Source organism: Gadus chalcogrammus, chromosome 18 (genome assembly GCF_026213295.1).
Source record: "Gadus chalcogrammus isolate NIFS_2021 chromosome 18, NIFS_Gcha_1.0, whole genome shotgun sequence".
Classification (NCBI taxonomy): Eukaryota; Metazoa; Chordata; class Actinopteri; order Gadiformes; family Gadidae; genus Gadus; species Gadus chalcogrammus.
In genome coordinates this window covers 13,732,647-13,756,344 of record NC_079429.1, presented here as the reverse complement: position 1 = coordinate 13,756,344, position 23,698 = coordinate 13,732,647, and the positions used below count along the sequence as shown (strand labels likewise).

The 23,698-nt window shown below is 48.7% G+C and overlaps 2 protein-coding genes across 2 annotated transcripts in view; both read left to right on the top strand.

The window, feature by feature from the left end:
* The window catches only part of LOC130371848 (protein sidekick-2-like), a 248,184-nt gene extending 244,374 nt beyond the window's left edge, over positions 1-3,810 (top strand). The window contains exon 22 of the mRNA XM_056577708.1: positions 1,206-3,810. Coding sequence (XP_056433683.1) covers positions 1,206-1,661 — 456 coding nt within the window. The 3' untranslated portion in view covers positions 1,662-3,810. The remainder of the gene's footprint in view (positions 1-1,205) is intronic.
* Positions 3,811-6,776: 2,966 nt separating this feature from the next.
* On the top strand, positions 6,777-22,880 carry cdc42ep4b (CDC42 effector protein (Rho GTPase binding) 4b). Its single transcript, XM_056577212.1, has 2 exons — positions 6,777-7,017; positions 21,615-22,880. The coding sequence occupies exon 2, from the start codon at positions 21,833-21,835 to the stop codon at positions 22,844-22,846; it is 1,014 nt and encodes a 337-aa protein (XP_056433187.1). The 5' UTR covers positions 6,777-7,017; positions 21,615-21,832; the 3' UTR covers positions 22,847-22,880.
* Positions 22,881-23,698: the final 818 nt, after the last annotated feature.

Here is a 23,698-nt window from a genome sequence, read left to right as displayed (position 1 = left end):
GGAATGTGTGGTGGGACATGAGAATTAAACATTGTGGGTCCCACCTTCTCCCCCCCCCCCCCCCCCCCCCCCCCAGTAAGGCGGAGGGTCGGAGAGAGGGTGGGTGAATGTCGCAGAGGTTTTCGAATCAGAGCATGCTAGGGAAACCAATAAGATGGAGGAAAATAAATTTCACATACATAAAGTGCTGTCTCTGGGAGAACACCAATGATTCCGTGTATGGATGATAATCTATATATATGTTTGCATTGCGTCCTCGACATTCATGTGGTGTGGGGCCATCTTTGGGGGCGGGGCTTCACAAAAGGCTGCTGTTCACCTTTTGTTCTGTCCGTGCTTTAAATTTAACAACATTCCCGCCCTCCCCCCCCTCCCCCCCAACCCCCCCCCCCCCCCCCCCCCCCCCCCCCCCCCCCCCCCCCCCCCCCCCCCCCCCCCCCCCCCCCTCTGCCTTGTTCTGTCCACTCGTAGGAGGCGTTGGTGTTCTCGTATGGGACAGGGGGCCTGCGCACGCTTCCACTGCATCTGGTGAGCTCCCTGTGGCGGCCGGCCTCTGGTTGTGTCTGTAGCCCCTCATCCCATCCCTCCCCTCCACGTTCCCCCCTCCCCCTCTCCCTCAGATCCCCACTTGCGTCTTGTGGTGTATCGTATGTGGTATGCCACAGCCATCCATCCCACCACATCCTCCATTGCCAGCACTATCACAACCGCCCATCCATTCTTATCCGCTTGTTCCCGGAGTGCCTTGCATAGTGGACATTCGGTGTGTTTTTGGTTTGAGTGCTGGATGATTCGGAGGCTTAGTGTCTCGTTGCCGTTCTCCTTTTGTGTTGCGGGTCCCATTGAACGTCCCGCTCCGGTAACGAGTGGTCCTTTTGCAATCATGCAATCACGCTCTGGCCATACCTTCATCATCTTCATCGTGTCGACATGCTGTGTTGCGTGCGTGTGTGTCGGTGTGTTATGTGTGTGTGTGTATGAACGTGTGAGTTTGGCACGTGTAGTTTTGCACGTGAGCGTGTCATGATGAGAGGAAAAGGGAGGCAAACGAATGCACAAGTCTAAAACCCAATCTATATCTTGATACTTGTTCATTAACCTCATGTTCATTCGCATTTCAAACCTCCGCCCCTAAATACGTGACCCAGGCCCCCCCCCCACACTCAACACTTCCTCCCTTGTGTCTCCCCCTTCCTGTTCCCCAGGGCAGCGACAGTGAGTACGAGGTGGACCCCAACCGCCAGAAGACCCACTCCTTCGTCAACCACTACATCAGCGACCCCACCTACTACAACTCGTGGCGGCGCCAGCAGAAGGGCATCTCCCGCGCCCAGGCCTACAGCTACACCGAGTCGGAGTCGGGCGACCCCGACCACTGCGCCCCGCCCCCACTGCCGCCCCTCCCCCCTCTGCCCCCCCAGCTCAGCTCCCCCAGCCCCCAGCCCCAGGGCCCGCCCCAGCCCCAGGGCCAGAGCCAGGGCCAGCCCCAAGGCACCCCCCAGGGCCAGGGCAGCCTGTTCAGGCCCAAAGGGAGCCGGACTCCCACCCCCTCCCAGCAGTGCTCCAACCCGCCCAGCCAGCAGAGCACCCTGTACCGGCCCCCCAGCAGCCTGGCCCCCGGCTCTCGGGCCCCCATCGCCGGCTTCTCCTCCTTTGTGTGATGATGATGATGACGATGAAGATGATGGTTATGATGTCGATAGAGACTAAAGGGTTGAAAGTATAGATTAAAGTATTCCTGGAGTGATCCAGGCGAATGGTATTGGAGGAGAACGTCATATGACAGGCATTTAATCAAACCAATCAAACGTCAGTTAGTTTTGTGTTTTAAAGATGTTTTGTTCCACGGTTGCTTTCTTTTTTTTACTATCGGTTATGTTCAGTTTTCTTCTTCCATTATTTTTGTTTGAAATGTGTTTTTTTTTTTAAGACATTCAAGATAAAAGTACATAATCCATTTTTCTTTTTCTTTCTTTGCGTGCGCGTGTGCCAGTGGATCTTCTAAAGACAGTACATGAGATAATATTTACATCATCTGTCCTCTGATTTGTTTTGCTTTTGCCGTCCAAGCGATTTTGCCTGACATGTTTTGCATCAACTCTTTTAGTTTTTCCTTTTGCGTTTGCGATATTCTTTCTGACACAACATATAAAGGAACTGTTCTGTACAAAGATTTTTTTCTTCAAAGCCCCACCGATCAAGAGCATAGAGAGCTTATCTAGCCTGTTGGAGTCTTCTCTGAATCCATCGAGTGAGACCTGAGGCTACCAGGCAGCCAAACGGTCGGAGTAAAGACATGTGTCCATTTGCACGGATTCAAACTGACAACATGGATTGTAAACGGAAGCGGTGAAGGGACAATTATCAATGACAAATCTAGGCCAAATCAAATCAATGCCAATGAGTCGGCCTTTGTACATTGATCAGGGATCGTTTCTTGTGGTTCCCCCCCCCCCCCCCCCCCCCCCCATCGAGAAACACTTTTTCTGGTGTGGAGCCTGCCCTGTCACACTGCACACAGACCCTGTTCAACTCTGACTCTTCTGGTGTGGAACCTGCCCTGTGACCATGGCACACACAAACACACACACAAACACACACACAAACACACACACTGTTGATCTGACTCTTCTGCTGGGGAACTTCCCCAGTGAGCAGGACCCACACACACACCGTCCATCTGACTCTCCCAGGCCACGCGCCTGAACCCAAGACATGAGATGGAATCACATGACATGTATATCTCTAAAAGTTTTAAGTGTTACAATCTGTTTCGTGGAGTGTGTGTGTGTGTGTGTGTGTGTGACGGTGGATCATAGATGCCTTGGCAGCAGAATATATATATATACTGTATGTGATGAATCTGGATTCTGTTTGTGACGGAGCACTACTGATTCTGCCGGGGGAGGGGGGAGGGGTGTGCTATCATCGACACTGACCGAAGAGTGAAAAAATAACTTATCTTTCTTATGGCGGGACAAACCAACCGAAAAATGCTTTTCCCCCCCTCCCCCACACACGCAGCATAACAAAACTGCAAATCCCACTCTCTCTTTCTATGCCGCCAAACTAGAGCAGCGATGACATCACCGTTCCAGGACCCAACTGTAAGTAGGAACTGGGCTGTGACTGAAGTGGTCTGGGCCGGCTGTCACGATGCGGTCGTGCAGCTGTGGGGGCCATTTTGATGAGAAACAGCAAGAGGATCATATTTTTTCCCCTTCCTTCTCTAGTCTGGTAATGAGGGACTGCTGCTGTAGAAGATGTCCACTGAGAACTATCGGGGGGCCAATGAGAGGAGGTTCTGGCCTCCGCCCCCCTGCCCCCCCCCCCCCCACACACACACACACACACACACACACACCCCCTGTGTAAGGTACAAATCTGCACAATGCAGTTGCAAAGACTATTGTGACCCAAAATGGAGGACTTTAAAAGTGTATCGGTATGTGTAAGCAAGACTGTGTGCGCGTTTGTGTGTGTGTGTGTGTGTGTGTGTGTGTGCGTGTGTCTGTGTTTGTCTTCACTTCTTCTGTGTAAGCTTTACAGAGCATTCACTGCACGGCATTACCATCCTACCATGTTCCCTTCAAGACATATATCCCATCACGCTGTAGTGGAGATTCAGTGGTGTCTTCAGTTTTCATAGGTAAAAACTAAAAAAAGTATATATTCATTGCTTTTTTTTTCCTTTTCTCTGTGTGGTGATTTCACTGTACGCAAGAACAAAAAAAATAAGTACAACTCTTATCATGCTTAAACTAAATGGATATATGATCACGGTACATTTCTGAAATAAATTATTTTTCAATGGTGATCCTTTCTGCTGGAAAACGGACTGATTTGTTCAACTGAGCGGAGTGGAGAAAGGGAAGAGGGGGAGGGAGTACAGAGGGGAGGAGAATGTGGGTGTGGAGACTGAGATCACCCAATTTAATGGAAATGTGGAAGTTATGATACAAATAGTATTCATAAGAAATACATAGTGGTTACTTTGCGGCACAGTCAAAGACCCTTTCCCTTCAATCGTTGGCAAAAACAAGTACCCCCTAAAACAAGGGTGTGGCGAAGCAATAATAATATATCATTGTAATTGAACAGTAGGCCACTACAGTTACAGTATGTTATGTGTTAGCCTGAACCCTAACTCTCTGCTGACTGTAAGTGTGTGTGTCTGTGTGTATTACACATCATATACATCGGTGTGAGGCGGGTCGTTGATCCATTAGCTGACCCACCTAACCTCCCAGCCCGGTGTCCTCTCTGCCTGTAGTGTTACCGGGCAACCACCGTCTAACCCTGTTATTGAGCTCCAGTTGACCCGCTGACCTTTGACTGTTGTTCGCCGTTCTCTCCCATAGACCCACGTTATTAAAAAAAGAACGCACGTTGAGAAGTTCAACGTAGTTCCTCTACCCCCCGTGGGGGATCTACTGTGTAAAAAAAGAACGTCTTCTCTTTCTGTTTTATTTATTACCTCTCGTCAACTATTTTTCTCTGTCTGTCGTCCCCCCTTGGCCTCGGTTACCTCTCTCACACTTATTTATTTTCCAACCCAACAGTAAGGCCAGACAAAGACCAGACCGCCCGCAGCAAGCGGTGTCAGTCTGAGTCAGATGATACTGAGAAAGAGAGGCCCTATCGCTATAGAAACGGCAGCCGCTCGTGCTCGAAAACAACCTTGGGAAACAGCCAGGTTCGCACTCATCAGGTCATCACCCGGTACTGTGTTCTCTATCTCTATCTCTACCTTAAACTGGTTCCCCGGGCTGGAGACAAGGTAGATATGACCTCGACCATGAGGCGTTTCGGAAATTGTCAGTTTTTGTTGTTTTTTCTGACGATTTGTTCATTCCCATTGTCTTTGCTGTTGTTCTCCTTGTCGTGATTCTCACCTCGGGGAATTCACTGGCGTACACAGCTTATAGGGATAGAATTGCCGAATTGTCGACCCGGATAGCGCCAGGACTCATGAGCCTCTCCCAGCCGTCTCGGGTGGATACGGTCGCAGATCAACGCTAGTCATAGTAGCATCCAAGATGAATACACTTTAATAACCAGAATGTACACAAGAATTGTATGTATGAATATTTGTGAGCAGTGAACGTGATAGGTGGTGTTGGATCGTAAAACGGAAGTTTTGTTTGGCTCGATTCGGAGGCCAAACATGCTCTGGGCCTAACCCAGAGGAGAAATTGGATTGCAGTGCAGGAGACAGGAACCAGGATCCGTCGCATCCTGCTGCACCGTGACCCTAATCCCTTTTGTGGAAAACATGCAGCAGGCTCATTCACTGGGGGACAGATGACACACACACACACACACAAACACACATACACACTCGCACACGCACACACACACACACAAACGCTTCTCATTTGCTGCAGCATTGACCATCCCTCATCTATGTTCTTTATTTCTCTGAATGACACATTGCCTGTTTTTATTGCTATGTGCTTCATTCTCCTGCAGAAGAAAAAGAAGTACAGAGGACGCCAGTGGTCTTCAATACCCCAGAGAGTCTGAAGTATCACATGGCCTCAATGAGACTCCGGAGGAGCCGCCGGTGCGATTAGAAAGGATCTAGACGGCAGAGAGCCGTTCAAAGGGCTTAGAAACCCCAGCATTTAATTGCTTAATTTAGTGGCTGGTGGGGGGGCTGCCGAGAGGAGGGGCCGGGGGTGTCCGACAGGATACGCTGGTGGGCACAGGGAAGGGGAATACAGTACATAGGGATCCTACATAGAGTGTCGTCTGTCAAGCACTTTGATTTTTATGAATGAGTCCAACGTCGTTTGAAGCTTTTTGTTTTCCTAATGCGGAACCAGGGACCATCAAGGGGGCCCTTGCCACAGTCTGTGAGTTCTGTCTGTCCTCGTACGGCCTCTGGTTTCACAGTGCCTCTGCGCCTCTGGCCTCTTATTCATTTATTTAATTCAGCCCCATTTGGCTCATCAAACTTTATTATCACTGGGTCGGTTGCTGAATTCAGGTGAGACAGGCAAACTGCATTTTATATCTTTCTCTGAGTTCCCCTTTAATGATCAGGCATTATATTATAAGTCACATTATATAGGAGTGGACACAGAAGGACTGATGCACACTATAACCCTTCTAACAGATGAGGAATTGATTGGCAATACATTTTGTTCCAATAAATCCTCTTTAGCCTCTATGGAAGATCATTGTTTATGGTGTAGAAAATCTATAAAAGCTTACTTTTGTAAAACTTGGTGTGAATGTTTCACAGAATGTTAGGTATCCCCATTTTGTTAACATTACATAAAGTAACGTACATATGAGGAAGTTGGAAAGAGTTGACGCAGTTTCTCTATGATTTTCCACAATTTCACAATTGATTGGTGCCCTGATGGTAGTTAGCTTCAAGAAAATGTCTTACTCCCTCTCGGATATAAATGAATTATGTGTTTTAGTAGAAAGGCAGTGTCCTGTATCCTATATATATATATATATATATATATATATATATATATATATATATATATATATATATATATTGTAAGGACCTTGTAACAGAGGACATCAAACATCAAGAGATGACAAAATGCCATTTTCAAAATTAGTAATATGTATTTTTGTTAGGCTACTGTTCTTTTTCCTTAATGTCACAAAATCAATATTTTCTTTTAAATAATTATTAAAAACGGAAGTTGATTGTTGTCAGAATGTTCTTTACTGTTTCCCCATAGTTGGGAACAACTATGGACTGGCCCTTTAAGGCTCGACGGGAGGTTGGTAGTCTCGCGGGGAGAGGAGGGACTGGGTGGTTTAGTGCGCCAGTACGGCTCGGCAAACTTGACTGACGCAGAAAGAAGAGTAAAGCACCAGTGAACTGTATGTGAAAAGGCTCCTTCCGAGCTAATTACCATTAAGTACATTTCTGTAGATTTTTGCAGGGCAAAAACTATTCACTGCTTTGCTGTTGGCTGTACTTTTAGAAAGTTCTGGGAATTTACACCGAAACTTCCCCCTTTACCAGGAATACACCTAAGAGAGGTAATGTCTATACTTCAATGGACGCTGTAACAATATGACCTGTTGTATCATGTTTATTCCCAGACCATAATTGCCCGTATTAGCTGTTAATGTATGAACAAGGGTCGGCCATCCTTAAGAAGCGCACGTAGGCTGTACTGCGATCAGTTAACGCAGTTCGCAAGACGTTGAGTGAAATAACGATATGTGTGGATCTCATCTGCATCTCATTTGCATAGCAAACGTGCTCGAGGACAATCAGCGCCCTCCGGCAGGAGTCTGGTAGGCTGCGTGCGTGAAAGCTAAGCTAGCCGTCCCGTATGGAGTGACAGAGGTCCATTGTGCGATGACGACCCCTCCACTATAGCGACTCAACACCCCCCAGCTGCCTAGTGAGAAGACGGACCCACTAGCTCAGAGAAAACGTGTCATCACTCACTCCTCTGTGTGTGTGTGTATCGCGAACGAAGCTCAACCAGGGGGATGGAAACTATGTTTTGAACGCTCAGATTGAGCTGTGATGCTTGTTCGTTGGCCCTGGACTAGGGTCACGCATCACGGATCTTTGTTGCGTTGTTGCGAGGGTGAACCATGACGTGTAAAATGCAGGCGAGGGAAACTTTAGTTGTTATTGATAAGCATATGGGGGATTCAGTCAACACTTGAGTTAACAGTTGCTACTGTTACTAGGAGTTACTGAAAGTGTTTTCAACGTTTGATCTAATGATTTATTGTGGATGTGCTTTGTTAACTAATGGTGTAATACGCATTAGTTAACAACTTTCTTTGTCAGGGGTTAGGTAGACTCCGATCAGAGTACAACAGAACAGATGGGATCAACGATGTACAACCCCAGTTACATAACCACACTGCCCTGGGAACATAAAGAACAAACCCACAGTGGAGGTGTAATGTATTCGAGTAGAAGACCTATAGGCGCTTAGACTCAACCACAAATAAGGCTTCTTCCAATTAGTCCTTCCTGTGCATTTTATTCCTTGCTTAGTGTTTTTAAGAATTTGGCAGTGGTTTTTCGGTTAAATTATGAATGGCCCCTCATAGAATGATAGATACATTATTGTAAAATTGCCATGTTTTATTGAGCAGCCCTCCCTTGTTAAACCGTTACCGTGTGTGGAGTGGACATCTTGACAAATGAGCTTGGCTCATTACAAACCACCATGACCTCTGACCCCACATGGAAACGACACCCATCTTTGCTTGTGTTTTGACTGGGCACATCACCCCGACAACATATATATTAGGCGTAACATGCAAATTTGATTTCCATCTTTCTTGATAGCGGAATCCTTTTAACTCTTGGGGAATAACAATTATTAGTACTATGGACAAAGGAGTTGAGATTGAGGCCAAGGTCCAATGCTGACTTACAACTTACAAGTGAGATGATGCATAATGCAGCGTCCCTGTTTTTTTTTGTACTTGGGAGGCCTCTCAATTTAACCCCTTCCCCTCTGGCTATATGCAAATGTGTGTTTTCTGGAACTCAAGAGCTGCTGCTTATCTAATTTAAGCATCTATACAGAGCCTGCCAGAACACACACGCACACACTTTCTTCTATTTCTTCTCACTTTTGCCTTAAATGCTGTGAAGGAGGATCCTGCAACAATGCAGAATGAGCTGGCTACCTGCCCAGCGTGGTCTGCTCTCTGCTCATTTCCTACAGTCTGCAGTGGAGAGGGGACAAAAGGGGGAGGGGTGACTACCTTGGATGCGTCCATTGCCTGTTTCTTATATATAGGACATACCCTAAAAATGTATATAATATTTGGAACTGACTTGAATATTTAATATAACTGACTGAGTGCTCTGGGACATTCGGTAAATGGCTACTCACGATGAGTTGTGAGTGAATCAGCTTCTTCTTTCCACACTTTATTTTCTACTTGTGTATTTTTTTCAATATATCTTGTGTCTCCGGAAGCAGTTGCATCATTGTGTGTATTTCAGTGAAAGCACCTGGTGAGCTTGAGTCTGAAGGCCTATATGCTTTGTGTGTTCGTGGCTAAAATCTCATTTGTCTTTTTTGTTTGTTTTCATTCAATTGCATTTAAAAATGCCTCATGCCCTTTTATGATCTTGAGTGACTGGATTTCTGCTTGTGCTCCAGAAAGTTCCTTTCACACTCAGTGGTTCACTGACCTCCATGGAAGGCTCTGTCAGAGACAGCGACAAAACAAATCAACAATGTGTTGTAATATGATATTCTGAAAAGTCCTAGGGAAGGGGTCATGGGGAAATTAAAGTCACAGGAGCAGAGAAGTGAATTGTCCCTGACTGACCAGGTCGATTTCTGGACATCAATCCCGATAGTTTAAAACGAGACCTTTTCAATCGGTACCACCTAAAAAAAAAAAAGACCAAGATTCCAGGCTGTAAAATGTTTACATTCAAGAGTTATAAAGAGATCCTTGACATTGCTTATATATCAGTCAGTGGGCTGATAACAACCTTTTCGAGGACCACTTTTTGAAACTCCAGATTTCAGTTTATTGAGTCTACTTGTCTCTGGCATTGCTCACTTTAGCTCAATCCCCAGCTCCTGACGCTACAGTAAGCCTCCCCCCTCCAAGACTGTTTTGGATGTTATCAACGTAACATGACCAAGGCCTCGCCAAGTAACCGGTTCAGCAGGCTTACTGTCCCTCTGTGGCATGATAAACCAAATACTCCCATGTTGCACTTCTAAACAATGGCCCTCCATCAATTCAATTCATAAACTGATGTTGAAAAGAACATAAGCAAAGGTGTGGCAATGATTTGAATGAGTGGTCGAAAATGTGGAGCCAATTAATCATCTCAACGCATCCTTCCATGCAACATTATGGCCGCAAGGTGCTGCTTAAAGCTGTGGAACCAGTCACATTATTGTCATATCTGAGGTGATGCATCGCTGATGGAACTCGAGCCAAAACAGGGACCAGCCTTCTGGGTTGGTCTGGCATTCCAAATGGTTGAGAAAATCGACAGAGGTTTCAGTCTGGTCCGAGAGTAACCAGAACAAGACATCACACTCATCTGTCACGCCTGTCCCCTGTCCGCCAAAGTATCCTCCATTGTCATCCTAAGACACAAACATATTTCAAATAACTTTTGTAAGCGATTGCAAAAAGGTGGATGCACTTTATTAACCAAACAACATTGATCAAGATGGAAAGTTCTTGCAATAGAAAAACACATTATTTATTCCTCCCGTTCCCCCCTTGCCTCTGCAATTGTAATTAAATTGACATAGTTATTGTACAGTGCACAAATTGTACAGGGTCCTTCATAAGAGTAATTTGTTATTTTCTATACCACTTAAGTAAAATGAGATTGTTAAAGGCATCTTGTCCCTCTCGTGCATGTGTTTGTTGGCAATTCCCATTGAGGTTTGTAGTCCCAACAGCTGTGATGCTGAGGCCCTTGGAATCGTGGTTAAGACTTAGCGAAGCACAGGCCTAATTGAATTAATACCCTGCCTCCACAGCGCCATCCGCTGCGGTATGCGGCTCGTGTGGGACAACTGTTGGGTCTGGTACCAAAAGCACAAAGGAGCTAGAGTCCAGATGGCCTGGGGTGGTTGAGGCTGTGGCCCATTCACACTTCAGCGATCCCCCATTGTTTTTCATCACTGTATGGACTAGGGAAGCAGATGGTCTTTCTCAACCATAATGTTCATGGCAGGAAAGAAAACGCTGCTGTCCTAATGCAAGCAACAGGCTCTGGTCTGGGAGTGATTACTGGACGAACCTATGTCAGAACTAGTGGTACTACAAGGCCTTGGACTATGGGAAAAGTGAGGTCTTAAACTGTGATTACATCTACAGGACTCCAGTGGGTCCCATGTGAATATCTGTCCAGGTTATTAGCGTAGGTTTCGGGTTCTTCATAGAGAGCACCTTCATATCGGCCCTTAGATCTTGTGTGTGTTGATGTGTGAATCGATTTATGAATGCATGAGTGTGGCTGGGGTGTGTCTGTAGGGTTTGGTTCTCGCATTGCTTCAGTGTTGAAAAAATGCTTTGTTATTAGCTCTTCTCCATTGTCAGTGTTGTCTTTTTGTATGTTACTGAGACCTTTCAGCCAATGAGGTGCCAACCTGGGCTTTGCCCGTGAGAAAGAATCTTGTTCCTCATTCAGACAGTGTCCATTTCCATCATTCAAAACTCAACCTTAGCGATGCAGTACAGTGCATCGTTCGCCCTTTTAGCCGAATGGCCCAAACCCAGCCCTTGGGTTATGGACATAGACAAAAGTGTGTCAACTGTGTCAAATGTAATTATCTCCGCCCTGTTACCTTGGTTTACCTCTCTCCACTTTGTTTTAAAAGTGTCAGTTCATTTGTGACTACTAGGCTATTACTAAACCTCCTGCTATACACCTACTAGACTGTAAACACGTCATCCGGTTAGGACTCGAGAATTAGAAATATAGCCTATCCGGCAACAACAAAATGTTTCAAGAAACATTATAAAATAGCACTGCATCCTGTCTTATTCAAGTCCAGGCCAGGAATTAGGGATGTTAACATTTACACAGTCAAACGGGGACTAAAATACGATTTCTTTGTGGTTAACACTATCCGTTCAACAGCTAAGTAAAACTACTTATGAAATACATCCTCATGTTACATACCTGAAATATCTTTCATTTGTTTTGTAACTTAACATTAAAACCTTACTTCAAAGCTTTCGGTTGAAGTTTAGTACACTGTCATAAATTGTTCACATTACTGGCCTTCAAGATTGTGGTTCCCTTTAATCAGTGAGGTTGTCGGTGACCGTATTATTAGGGTGTTCTGTTATTTATCTTAAGTTATAAATCATCACTTTTAACAAGGAGCAGCTTCTGCTTTTCCACCTGAGATTATGTTTCTGGAGAGCTTTCCCCACACTTGCTGGTATATCCTAGCACTTTGAGAAATGGCAAGACCGATAGAGCTGTCAAGATTTATTGTCTATGGGATCACTTCCAAATTATCTTGAGCCTGCTAATTGCTCACCGTAGCATCCCTAGAAGGAATATTTGAATAGTCCTCCTGAATCTAGGCCATGCTTAGAGGGTCATGGTCAGTCACTTATTAAGAAATCAGGTAAGAAATTACTTTTTTCTTTACTCCACTGACTTGTTATACACCGTTGATTTAGGGAAGAAGATGCATTCAAGGTGCCCATAGAACCTGCAAACATACAGTATTTTTTAGCGGGAGAGAAAACGTATGGCCTTTGGTCGCTGTGTTGGCATGTCATTAAGAGAACCAAGAAGTAACACAAGCCTTGTCTTTTAAGATTGGCTGGTGGACTTTGAGCTTATTATTTCTTTCCCTCTTGCCTCTCCTGCCTCAACTTGCAATGACTCAGCCAATGCAGTTATTACAAATCTCTGAAGAGAAACACTACATTTGAATTGAATACATGCAATGGAACAAGTCAGTAAGTTTGTTATGCCGTTGAATGTCCTTACTAAATCAGTCTGTCTTGCTGGTCAGTACTATCCCTTATGTTTACAATATGCCTTGGGAACTTGAGTCTTGCATCTGTGGCTCATGCATTGAGCCACACATGGCTGAAAGAGCTCTGTAATTATCTGGGCCGATCGGTAACAGGCAAACTTACAGTGCAGATGTGCTTTGCTTTGCATGTGCCAATCAGGGCTGATTGAGGCATGATTGAGGCTATGTAGGGGAAAAGTTGACCATTTGGGAAGTGCTCCTATAGACTGATGAACTACAACTGTCCACGAGACGGACGGCTCAGCGAATTGTTGACCATTTACAGGCGTTGCTGTATTGGGCTGTGGGAAAAATGTGACTAGTTCACGCGGCACACACTGAGGTGATTGGAGACCGCTTTGGTGCTCCAATTTGGTCGCAGTCATGCCATTTCTTTCTGCAAACACGCAAATACTGTTGAAAGTATCAAAGGGTTTTCAGTCCATTTTCCTGCACTGTATGCTAATCAGGCAGAGTAAACCATGAGCCTGCAATCACTTTGAAGTGCTGCTCCTACCCAAGCACTCTGTGACCCTGAATGTCCCCATCTCCGTCCCGCTGTCAGATCCCCAAGGGAACGCTCAGTGAGTTTTTGCTGCGCTGGCATTAAGTGGATCGTCTACAAGGCACGCATACCACACCCACTGTGTTGAATGTACTGCCCTTACAGGCCCGGGCCATAGTCGCTCCAGTGATTGTGCGTTTAACCTGGAAGTAATTACTGTTAACGAGGCATGTCATCGTTAACGCCAACTAATCACATGCCCTTTCTCTATCATAGCCCTGCGTGCGTCCGCCAGTGAAGTTGCTTGGCGCGTCAGCTGGGGTAAATTACGGTGCGTTATGGGGCTGAAGTGGCCATGTTTGTTGGCCCCTGTGGTCTTTGTCTGGTTAGGGGGGCATTTTACTCAGTGGGTGTGTTTGTGGAGTGCCTTTTGCTGTTGTTAAGGCCCGCCGGCTCTATTATCTCTTCTTGTGAGCCCCCATGCCCCAGGCCTTTATGGCCTCTCTGGAGCCTCTGTGTTTGAATTCTGTGGGAGGCAACTGATAAAAAGGCCTGTTGAGAGGTTGACATGCTGTTGAAACACACTCGCAGTTGGCCAAACGCTGTGTGTGTGTGTGTGTGTGTGTGTGTGTGTGTGTGTGTGTGTGTGTGTGTGTGTGTGTGTGTGTGTGTGTGTGTGTGTGTGTGTGTGTGTGTGTGTGTGTGTGTGTGTGTGTGTGTGTGTGTGTGTGTGTGTGTGCAATCAGAACCAGAGCCCTTAAAAACCGGGTGGAATATGACTTAATAACATCCTGTAAATCCCATCCCGTCTGTGTGCATGCTCATGAAGCACCGTTGTTGCGTACGTGTGTGTGCGCAGTTGCGCACACATGTGTTTGTTCCGACGAACTGCTGCGTCCGCGCTCCTGTTCGCCGCCCTGGTATCTGCTGAAGCTTATCTTTCTGGTGATTTGGCACATTTTTTTCCCGCCCAGTCACAGCGTTTGGTTCACTGAACTACTACAATCCTGCTCGCTGCGTTTACAAAAGGGATGAACAGAGGCACACGTCGGTAAATGGCCTCCCAACTTATTTTTCAATGACCGTCATAATCGTTGGTCCATGGCTCACCTGCTGCTGGCCCAGTGTAGTGCATTGTCTTAATGTCGCCGCGGCCTATTAACTGGAAGTAGAAACTAACTGGGATACTGGCCATGCTGCCATCTTTCTTTAATGGGGCTTTTTTGTCCAGGCTCTCTCTTTGTTTTCCATTGCATTGATCTCCAGAAGTAAGAAATATCCTTTCGGCTGACTTTTGCACCTCTTGGCTCCATATGCTGTGCATGCGAGCATACAAAACCCTATTGGAAGCTGTGACCACTTTGGAGATCGACTGGACGAACACACACACCCACATTTTTCCTGGATTTGGCGCGGGTCTGTGAAGTTATAACCTATTCGGCATTGGCATGAAGAAAGCATGTCTAAAGACATACCTTATTGCAGTATCCCCTTGGGCCCATGCTGCTCCAGAACGGACCAGCCCTGGTGTGTGTGTGTGTGTGTGTGTGTGTGTGTGTGTGTGTGTGTGTGTGTGTGTGTGTGTGTGTGTGTGTGTGTGTGTGTGTGTGTGTGTGTGTGTGTGTGTGTGTGTGTGTGTGTGTGTGTGTGTGTGTGTGTGTGTGTGTGTGTGTACACAGTGCCTATCTTTTCCCCGCGTGAATCACATCCAGGCGGTGACCACTGCTACAAAATCGAGTTTTAGCCAACTTATCGTTCTTCATTTAATCTCCACAGTGTTTACATTTCTCTGACTTTCACACTGGGCGGGAGGTGTCAGAGGGCTACCGAAGTAATCAAATAATGTTCCAATACCCAAATACAAAATGGAAGTATTGTATGATAACTCTGTCTGCCCATTATTTGCCATTTCTGAGGATGACGACCACCGTCACCTCATGTGAAGCGTTCTCAGACAGGACAGTCTAAAACACTGAAGCACTGGATATTGAATTGAGATTTGAATACCTACCATGCAAATGTTTTTGTGTCGCGCCCCCCCCCCCCCCGCTATAGAAATTCTCAAAAGGCAACATTGGCATGTAATAAAGATGCCCCCACAAGTCAGGTTCCACCCAGGCATCTCACGCAGCTTAGCATGATAGTCCAGGGGGCTAGCTCAGCCGGCTCCAGGCCTTGGTGTTCTGCCATCCCGGAGTTACTGCTCCATATAGGAGGCCTGATGGAGAGCCGTTGGAAGCCCTCCGCCACAGGCGATAGATGGGAAAACCTTTCCCAAACAAACAAACATCACTCCACACGTCGGTTTCTGTCAAGAAAAGGCCGAAAATGGGGCCACGGCTAATATTTAGCCGGGCTTACAACAACAACAGCCGAACAAGTGAGAGCATGTTTTGAATAGAGGGTGGATTTGGGCCATGACGGGGGGGAAATAGGATGGGAGAAATAAGACTGGTGAAGAACAAGGTTGGGTGGTGGTTCTGTGAGGGAGAGGGTTATTTAGAGGAGGAGGAGGAGGAGGAGGAGGAGGAGGAGGAGGAGGAGGAGGAGGCGGCTCGCTGGACCTGAGCTGAGCTCAGGTGCTGGCTTCATGTTACACACACACACACACACACACACACACACACACACACACACACACACACACACACACACACACACACACACACACACACACACACACACACACACACACACACACACACACACACACACACACTACAGAGGACCTGCTGTGAGGCTGGGCCAGGGGTTTTGTGCTGAACGCAAAGCCTTTTTTTCTCCCTGGCTTATCTGTCCGAGCTTGTCTTCTAAATCTTTTTTTAATTTGATAAGCATTAACGTTGCTTTGTCAGTGTCTTTCCCCTCTGAGACCAGACTAGGTCTTGGGTTATGTTTGCATACCATTAGGCTAGTTGACCTATGACACTTTGGTTTGGATGGTTGTCACTCAATTTGTTCAAGGTGTGTTACTTCCCAGTATTTCCCTCCCAGGTGTGTTGTAGGGTTTGCACCTCTATGCATTGTATTGTTCTTCTCTCCATTAGTTTGACCTGACAACACACACTGGTGTCTCTCAGGGGGAACGGCAGACATTACCACTAATCACGTTATGCACCATCTGGCTCTGCCAATTTCCAAATGTAAATTGTATTGACGGTTCCTCTTCTCCCTGCCAATCCCATTCTTCTGGAGGACTCCCATAGGAAGGCTTCACCCTTCACCCAGATCCCAATGTTTAGCCTCATCTTTTGAATGCATCTACGAGACGCTTCGTGTTTGTTGGTCACTTTTCTAATGGGAGATAGCCGTTTCTAATGGGAGATAGCCGTTTCTAATGGGAGATAGCCGTTTCTAATGGGAGATAGCCGTTTCTAATGGGAGTTAGTCGTTTCTAATGGGAGTCGGCCGTTTCTAATGGGAGATAGCCGTTTCTAATGGGAGTTAGCCGTTTTTATTGGGAGTTAGTCGTTTCTAATGGGAGTCGGCCGTTTCTAATGGTAGTTAGCCGTTTCTAATTTGGCCAAATAGATTTCTGAAGGATATGTGGTTTAACAGGAAAAACTGGTCAGCTCTTTATTATCAAGTGCTAATTATAAGACAATAGGCAGCACTATGTGGTGTCATCAGTTCCGTTTGTCAAGACTGACGACATGTAATGGGTCACACTCACGTCGTTGATAACGGAAGCCATGATTAGGTGTTGCAGTTAAAGTCGGAGCCTTTGCTTTGAATAAAGTTGTACTTCTCTAGGAAGTTGTCATCTATGTAAATGTATTGGCCTCAGGCTACTTAATACCTGACCAAAGTAGTCTGCCTGCTTGGTATTCAGGGTAACATTTAGGTGGAGGTGTTGAGGCTTTTTATTAATAAGGACTGGGTTTTCGTGATTTAATGGGGTTACACCGAAGCAACTGTTGCATGTTGCAGGATATTTGTCTGCTTTGATTTCTCTCCAGTCTGTGCCGTATTGCGCCTGCTTGGAGTAAGACCGGGGAATTGGTTTGCTTTACAACTCGACGCCTGTTACCCATGTAAATATAACCCCGTCCATTTGAAATGTAAAGCCCGCCGCTGTGTCTGGCTGCTGGGTCGGCCCATTGAAGTCGACCGGGGGTCCAATCTGGGGGACGGCACAGACTGATAGTTGTTGTCCTCATTTTATTTTATAGAGGCCAAAATCAATTCAGCGCATCAAGTTTAACTTACAAGGTGGAGGTGCTTGTATCAGAGCTTGTTGTTGATGGACTTGTTTGTGGTTTCTCCATTGTTAGACGGTTGTGGTCAAGGGCAGTTGGCCCCCACCGTGGGAACCAGACCTTTCGACCCAGCGGCTGGAAGTCCGTTGAGCTCCTTTTGTTAAGACGTGCTGGACAACCGGCCATTGTCATGCGGCCCTGCTGATTAATTGGTGATTGTATTGACAGCGCAGCTCACCGGTTTCATTTGCACCTCAATGTGTCCGCACAACGGCTGCCCCTCCTATTGTGGGGCCCCTCGGTAAAGTGGAAGGGGATTGGCACCGGTTCAAGGTTAGGGAGGTTCTCAGACGCTCAGACAAACTTGGATTGGAGCTGGATGACAAAAACAAAACTTTTCTCCATAACTCTTTTTAAAGAAACATTCGACATGCCCGAGTGTCTCCGTGGACAGCCAGACTGTGGGCACATTCTCCGCGGTTCTATTCCTAAACTATTAACCACCAGGCTTTAAACATTTAATCTTGTGAATCAGTACTACTCTTTTTTTCTTAACTCATGAATAAAGAATTCAATTGGCAGAGACATCCCTAAAGCCGTGTGTGTGCGCGTGTGCGTGCGTGTGAGAGACGGAGGGAGATTCCTGTGTGTTACTAGGGGGGGTTGTAAGGGTGAGTCATGGGATTACGCTAGGCAAGAGTTGGGCGGTGATGACCGCGTTGTTTGCCGGACACCGTGACATCACATCGGGGGAGGGGGAGGCAGAGCGCTGCAAGATGTTGTCAATCGTTCATAGCCCTGTCACCACCGCTCTGCGATGGAGCTGGGGTCGTGGTACTCGGGGAGTGCCCGGTTACTTAAAGCGTTGCCGTCTCCAGCTGGCACGTCCATCGCGCTCCAAACGGTCTCAATAACAACACCACTTCTCCCCGTCGGACTCTGAACACACAAATGTATTCCTCTCCGTGGGTTTCTCCGTAATCGGACCTCGCAGGCCCCTGACGGAATGCTTATCGCGATCCCAGAATTGCTGCGAGACCTGTCTGCATCTCTGTCCATCTCGACCGAATTTGTGATTTTAAAAGTGTTGGGTTAAATGGGGAATCTGGCCTGCAGACAATCTGCCGGTTGTGGGAGTTGACTGAATCCCCAGTGGCCAGTGTTGACCCAGCGTTTGAGTGAAGCCTAATGGCCAAGGCTTTGATTATCTGTTATTCTAGCTGTCTGGATGGGCCCTGAAGCAGCAAGGCGTGCTTAAACATAAACGGTGTTCGTGTTTAAAACCCCCATTGTTTTTTTATGCGTCTTGGCAGCACCATGGAGCAGGACGGGCTAAGGACACCGGCCTTAGGGTGTGATGTTCCCCTGAACCTTTCCCAGCGCCGTGTGTGGGTGATTTACATCTTCACAGGGGTGAAGCGCTGCTGAAAAGCCCGTAACCGAATATGACGGCGCTGCCTTGAGGGCTGCCCTCCCTTTGTCCTGGCGGCAGTAATGGACTCTTGATAATTGAAAGCAAGCAGGGGGGGGGGGGGGGGGGGGGTCCTCTCTCATCATACACCGCAGGGTCCCGACAGATCTCCCCCCCCCCCCCCCCCCCCCCCCCCCCCCCCCCCCCTCAACAGGGCCCCAACGGACCATTTCCTTCAACGGCTCAAGGTGTGAGGGCCCTCCAACCTTTTGATATCCACCCAGGAGGTCATTTTTTATGCAGGGGTTTTGAATGTTTTGATACTTTTGAGAAAGCCTCACATCAAAAGCATTCCTCTGCCGCTGTGGCATTGTGGTGCGGCTCCCTTCACCTCCAGGAAGGGCCCGCTCGCAGGGCTAATCCATCTGAATGAGGTGATCTCACTCCGGTTGCCATGAAAGACACTTTCTCCCTCTCCCTCTCTTGTCCTCTTGTCTCTGGCTTAGAGGGACAGGATGCTCGCTGGGCAGTCAGTGATGCGGTCTGATGTTGCAGCTCACCAGGGAAGGATGTGAGGAATCTGTGCATGCATGCATGGGGACTCTGGATCCCTCTGCCAATCACTGCACTGCACTGGTTCATGGATGGAGGGCTGAAATGGTGCCTTTTCTTTCTTGTTGTATAACATCAGTACGCAAATAGCATGGCTTTTGGTTCCGGATCTACTTTCACTTTAACCCTACAGTGAAAAACAAGGACTCCTCTGATCCTTACTACAGTATGGCCTTTAAAGAGATGTCCCTGTTGACCTAAACTAATCTGATCAAATTATAGATTATCCTGCAGCGCAAAAACGCTTGCATCAGAGGTTGGGTTTGAGTGCACAATGACTGGCGGTGTTTGCCCTCAGCTGGGCCTCTCCTCATCTGATGGCATTTAGAAATGTGTTAAGTGCTTCACACAACCCGTCCCCATGCTACGGCAGCAGCACACGATCACTTCTAGTCTTCATTTTCTACACTTTGAATGCAGTTTGAGCAGGATTCTCTCCCAGGTGAGATGGTTAACGCACGTATCGCCTCTGATTGATTATGGCTGCGTGAGAATGATGCCGAAGAAGTGTGTGCGTGTGTGTGTGTGTCAGGCGTGAAACAAGCCGTGAAACAAAGCATTATTCCTGAGAGGCATCTCACACACACACTTGAAACCATTTGCATCTCAAACAAATAAAATAAAGAAAGGAAGTCTCCATTGAACTGTAAAGCCAACTGCAGACCAACATAGAGGTTTTGACACACGCTCACACGTGAGGCCTACAGCAAAGGAGTAAACAATCCAACATAAATGGTAGGACGGTAAGGCTGTCTGACATTAACAGTCCGCCCTCCTGTGTGTTTAAAGACATGGGCACCTCAAACACCCCCCCCCGACTTAGAGCAGACAAAGCTGGTCGCCCACTTTGCCGCCTGCTCGCCGGGCGTCCCTGAGGACCGAAGGACAGCTCGGCCGCAGTAAGCCAACACCGCCCCCCCATCATGGGCGCGTTGAGCTGAGGGACGGGTAGTTGACAAGGCTAAGAGGGATCTCAAGAAGGCCTACTCCTGCAATGGAGACGAGCAGTCTGCACACCAGGCCTCTAAGCTATCACAGCCCATCTCCTCAATCACACATTTTAAATGTCCGTAATCTGGAGCGCTCCGCTATACTCGACGCGCACTGCGTCCTTCCTGGTTGGGAAAAATCCCCGATCCCAGAGTGGCTTTGATTAGGCAGCCCGCTATTCTCTTTCAACTCCCCTTCAAATCAAATAGACGGAGAGGAACCGAGTACCACGAGTGTTGGCTAACTAAATAAGATATGTGATCTGGTGGTGATGGAAGCTTTTAAACAGAATGCCGCCCGTCTGGATTCATGGGTTGATTCAAGCTGAAGAAATGCTGCTCCCCCGCATTCTCCCTCTCCCGTCTCCTTTCTCGCTCGCCCCTGGTTCACTTTGGTTCTCCGCGTCGCCCAGTATCCGGTGTCTTGCTGGTTATGTAATCCAGTGTTTCCCACAGAAATTTTGGAGACTATGGGGGGGGGGGGGAAGGGGGCTGGTTTGGGGCGATTGTTGATTGTTGACGGGGTACGGGGGGTATGGAGCGATTGTTGACCGGGGGGGGGGGGGGGGGGGGGGGGGTATGGAGCGATTGTTGACGGGGGGGGGGGGGGGGGGGGGGTATGGAACGATTGTTGACGGGGGGGGGGGGGGGGGGGGGGGGAAGGGTATGGAGCGATTGTTGACGGGGGGGGGGGGGGGGGGGGGGGGGGTGTATGTCTTCAAACTTCGTCTGAGCAAAAAGAAAAAAAGAAATTTTTTTTTTTTTTTTTTTTATTAATAATAATAATTCATGTGCACGCAGAGACTATGGCGGCCGAAATTAGACTATGGCGGGCCGCCATAGTCTCGTCAATGTGTGGGAAACACTGTAATCGTAAGGGGCCCCGAATGGGAACCTGAACAAAGCAGTGAACGCAGGCCCCCTTGCCAAAATCAGCAACGTAGTTATATTATAATTTATGTTTCAACAATAACCAGGTAGTAAGTCCCAGTCTTTGTCTGGGTGCTCATTAGTGTGCAATTCAATTGAAGAGTGAAGGAGGTGTGAAGTTGACTCCAAGGTGCTGCTCTGCCCCATTACATCGAGCGTTCACAGAGCTCTGGCTGTTGCTGGAGTCTGAAAACACTGAAGCCCGGCTTTGTTTCCCAGACACGTCGGAGCAAAGTTTCCACGCTGGATGCGGATCAAACCGGAGGGGAAGGCGACGAAGCGACGGGCTTCAAAATGGCAGTAGCTCACTAGATTGGCATTTAAATGCTACGTTAGGTCCTCGTAGGAAAAGTTTAGGGCAATATAAAATCTGCCTCTGATGTTATTTATGATCGGTTTCCAGCGGCGCTGCCAAGTGGTAGAGTATAGTTTACATTACAGTGCCCCTAATTCTCTCTTTCCCCTTCTCCTTCTCAGGTCGATCCAGCAAGTGAGACGAAACGTGGACAAGCATCGCGCCTCAGGGGCATTGTAATGGCGACACACACAGACCTCCTCTTGCTCTGACACCACCCCCTGCCCCGTTCCCCGCACTGAACCCACAAGCCCTCGTCTGAGGCCCCTCCGCACCCGTCTGCCCCTGTCCCGCCCGCGGCTCCGCTCAGACCCAGGGGGTTCTAGCGAGCGGCTGCATCATGCCCATCCTCAAGCAGCTGGTGTCCCACTCCAATCAGGCCAAGCGGCGGTCGCGGGCCGACCTGACGCCCGAGATGATCAGCGCCCCGCTCGGGGACTTCCGCCACACCATGCACGTGGGCCGCGGCGGCGACGCCTTCGGGGACACGTCGTTCCTCAGCACGCGGTCCGGGGAGGCCCCCCGGGAGCCCGAGCCCCGGGCCGAGTCGCCGGGCCCCAAGCCGGGCCTGCTGTCCCGGACCTTCCGCAGCAGCAAGCGCTCGCAGTCCATCAACCGCGGGGACCGCTACGACGCCGGAGTGGCGCCCTCCGGTGGCTCGTCGGCCTACGTGAAGAACGCCATCTCCCTGCCCTACCTGAACGAGGACGACGCCCACTTCGGCCGGCAGCTGCCCAAGAGCGTGTCGTCCAGCCCCATGAAGCGGTCGCCCGGGTCCGACGCCTGGCCGGCCAACGGCGGCGGCAGCGGGGCGGTTGCCATGGCGACCCTGGACCCCGACTTTGACGAGCTGAACTTCGGGGAGCTCACGGACCTGCCGCCGTCGATGCCCCGCGGTGGCGGCGGCATGAAGCACGCCGACTCCATCATGTCGTTCAACATCGACCTGGGCCCGTCCATGATGGACGACATCCTGAGCGTCATGGAGAAGAAGGGCTGGGAGGACGACGACCTGGGCTACGAGGAGGGCAAGGGCAGCGAGGGCGGCGGCTCGCCCTCCTTCTGCGCGCCCGCCCAGCCCCAGGAGGCCAAGCGCGTGCCCGCCAGGCCCCCCCGCAGCACGCCCCTCGCGGCCGCCGGGGAGCCGTACACGCCGGAGCCCCCGGACCGGAGGAACCAGCGCCTCGACAGCTGCTCCCTGTCCAGCTCGGGCTCGGCCGGCCCGGACGACAAGACGCACGGCGCCGCGCCCGAGGGCGACACGGACAGCGCCAAGTACAGCTCGCCCCACGGGGACGACGACCGCGAGTTCTCCTTCATGGACGACGACGACGACGACGAGATCCGCGTTTAAGCGCCCCGGTGGGGGGGGGGGGAAGCTGCTGATCGGGGACGGTATGTTCGGGGACGCGCCACGCTGAGGATCCAGAAGGCTGTCGCTAAAAGACTGAGGACGGGGGGGGAGGGGGGAGGGGGGAGGGGGGGGTATGGAGTGGGCGGCGGAAATGGGAAAAGCCAGCACATGACTGCGCTGTATTTGGGCATATTTGGGTCTTAATCTCTCTGCACTTTGTCCGACTATACTTGCGGCAAGAATAAATAAATCCTGTTGTTGTTATTAAGCCTTAAACGCCTTTATTGTGGCCATACATAAGCGGACTTCTCTCACACGAACGGGAGATTAAATGGAAATTCAAATGGAAGTGAAACAGTGAAAGCACAGTCCCCCTCGCATCCGTTTTTTCATAGAGTAGTGGATAATGCCAAAACGCTACAGTCTTATACTTTTGAAACTATCATTTCTAGGGTCGCATTCCAGTGAATCAATGCGCTGAACATTCTCCATGTTTGGAACATTCAAAGGCCCATTTTGAAACATTCATCCGGTTCCAAGTGACCTGCCCTGCCCTGTGACGAGGACAAGCCACCCCGTCTTCAGCGGTGGTTCTCTTTAAAGACAAAGGCAGCAGGCGGGACTCGGGAGTCATGATTTCAACATGATTTCAAAAAAGTAACATGGAAGTGCATTGAGAGTATGACGTCTACGGTTGAGAGAAAGGACACACAGGGGTGAGCAAAATGAATGGGGGGATGGGAGGGATTGAATCGTAAAGTGTGTGTGGCCGTGATGGTAGTAGTGGTAGTGAAGCAGCCATAGTGCTCTATTCACCAGTGACAATGTGTGTTAGTGGCACCGACACTAAAA

Coding starts and splice junctions, on each gene's coding strand:
- cdc42ep4b (XM_056577212.1), top strand. CDS start 21,833: ATGCCCATCCTCAAGCAGCTGGTGTCCCACTCCAATCAGGCCAAGCGG.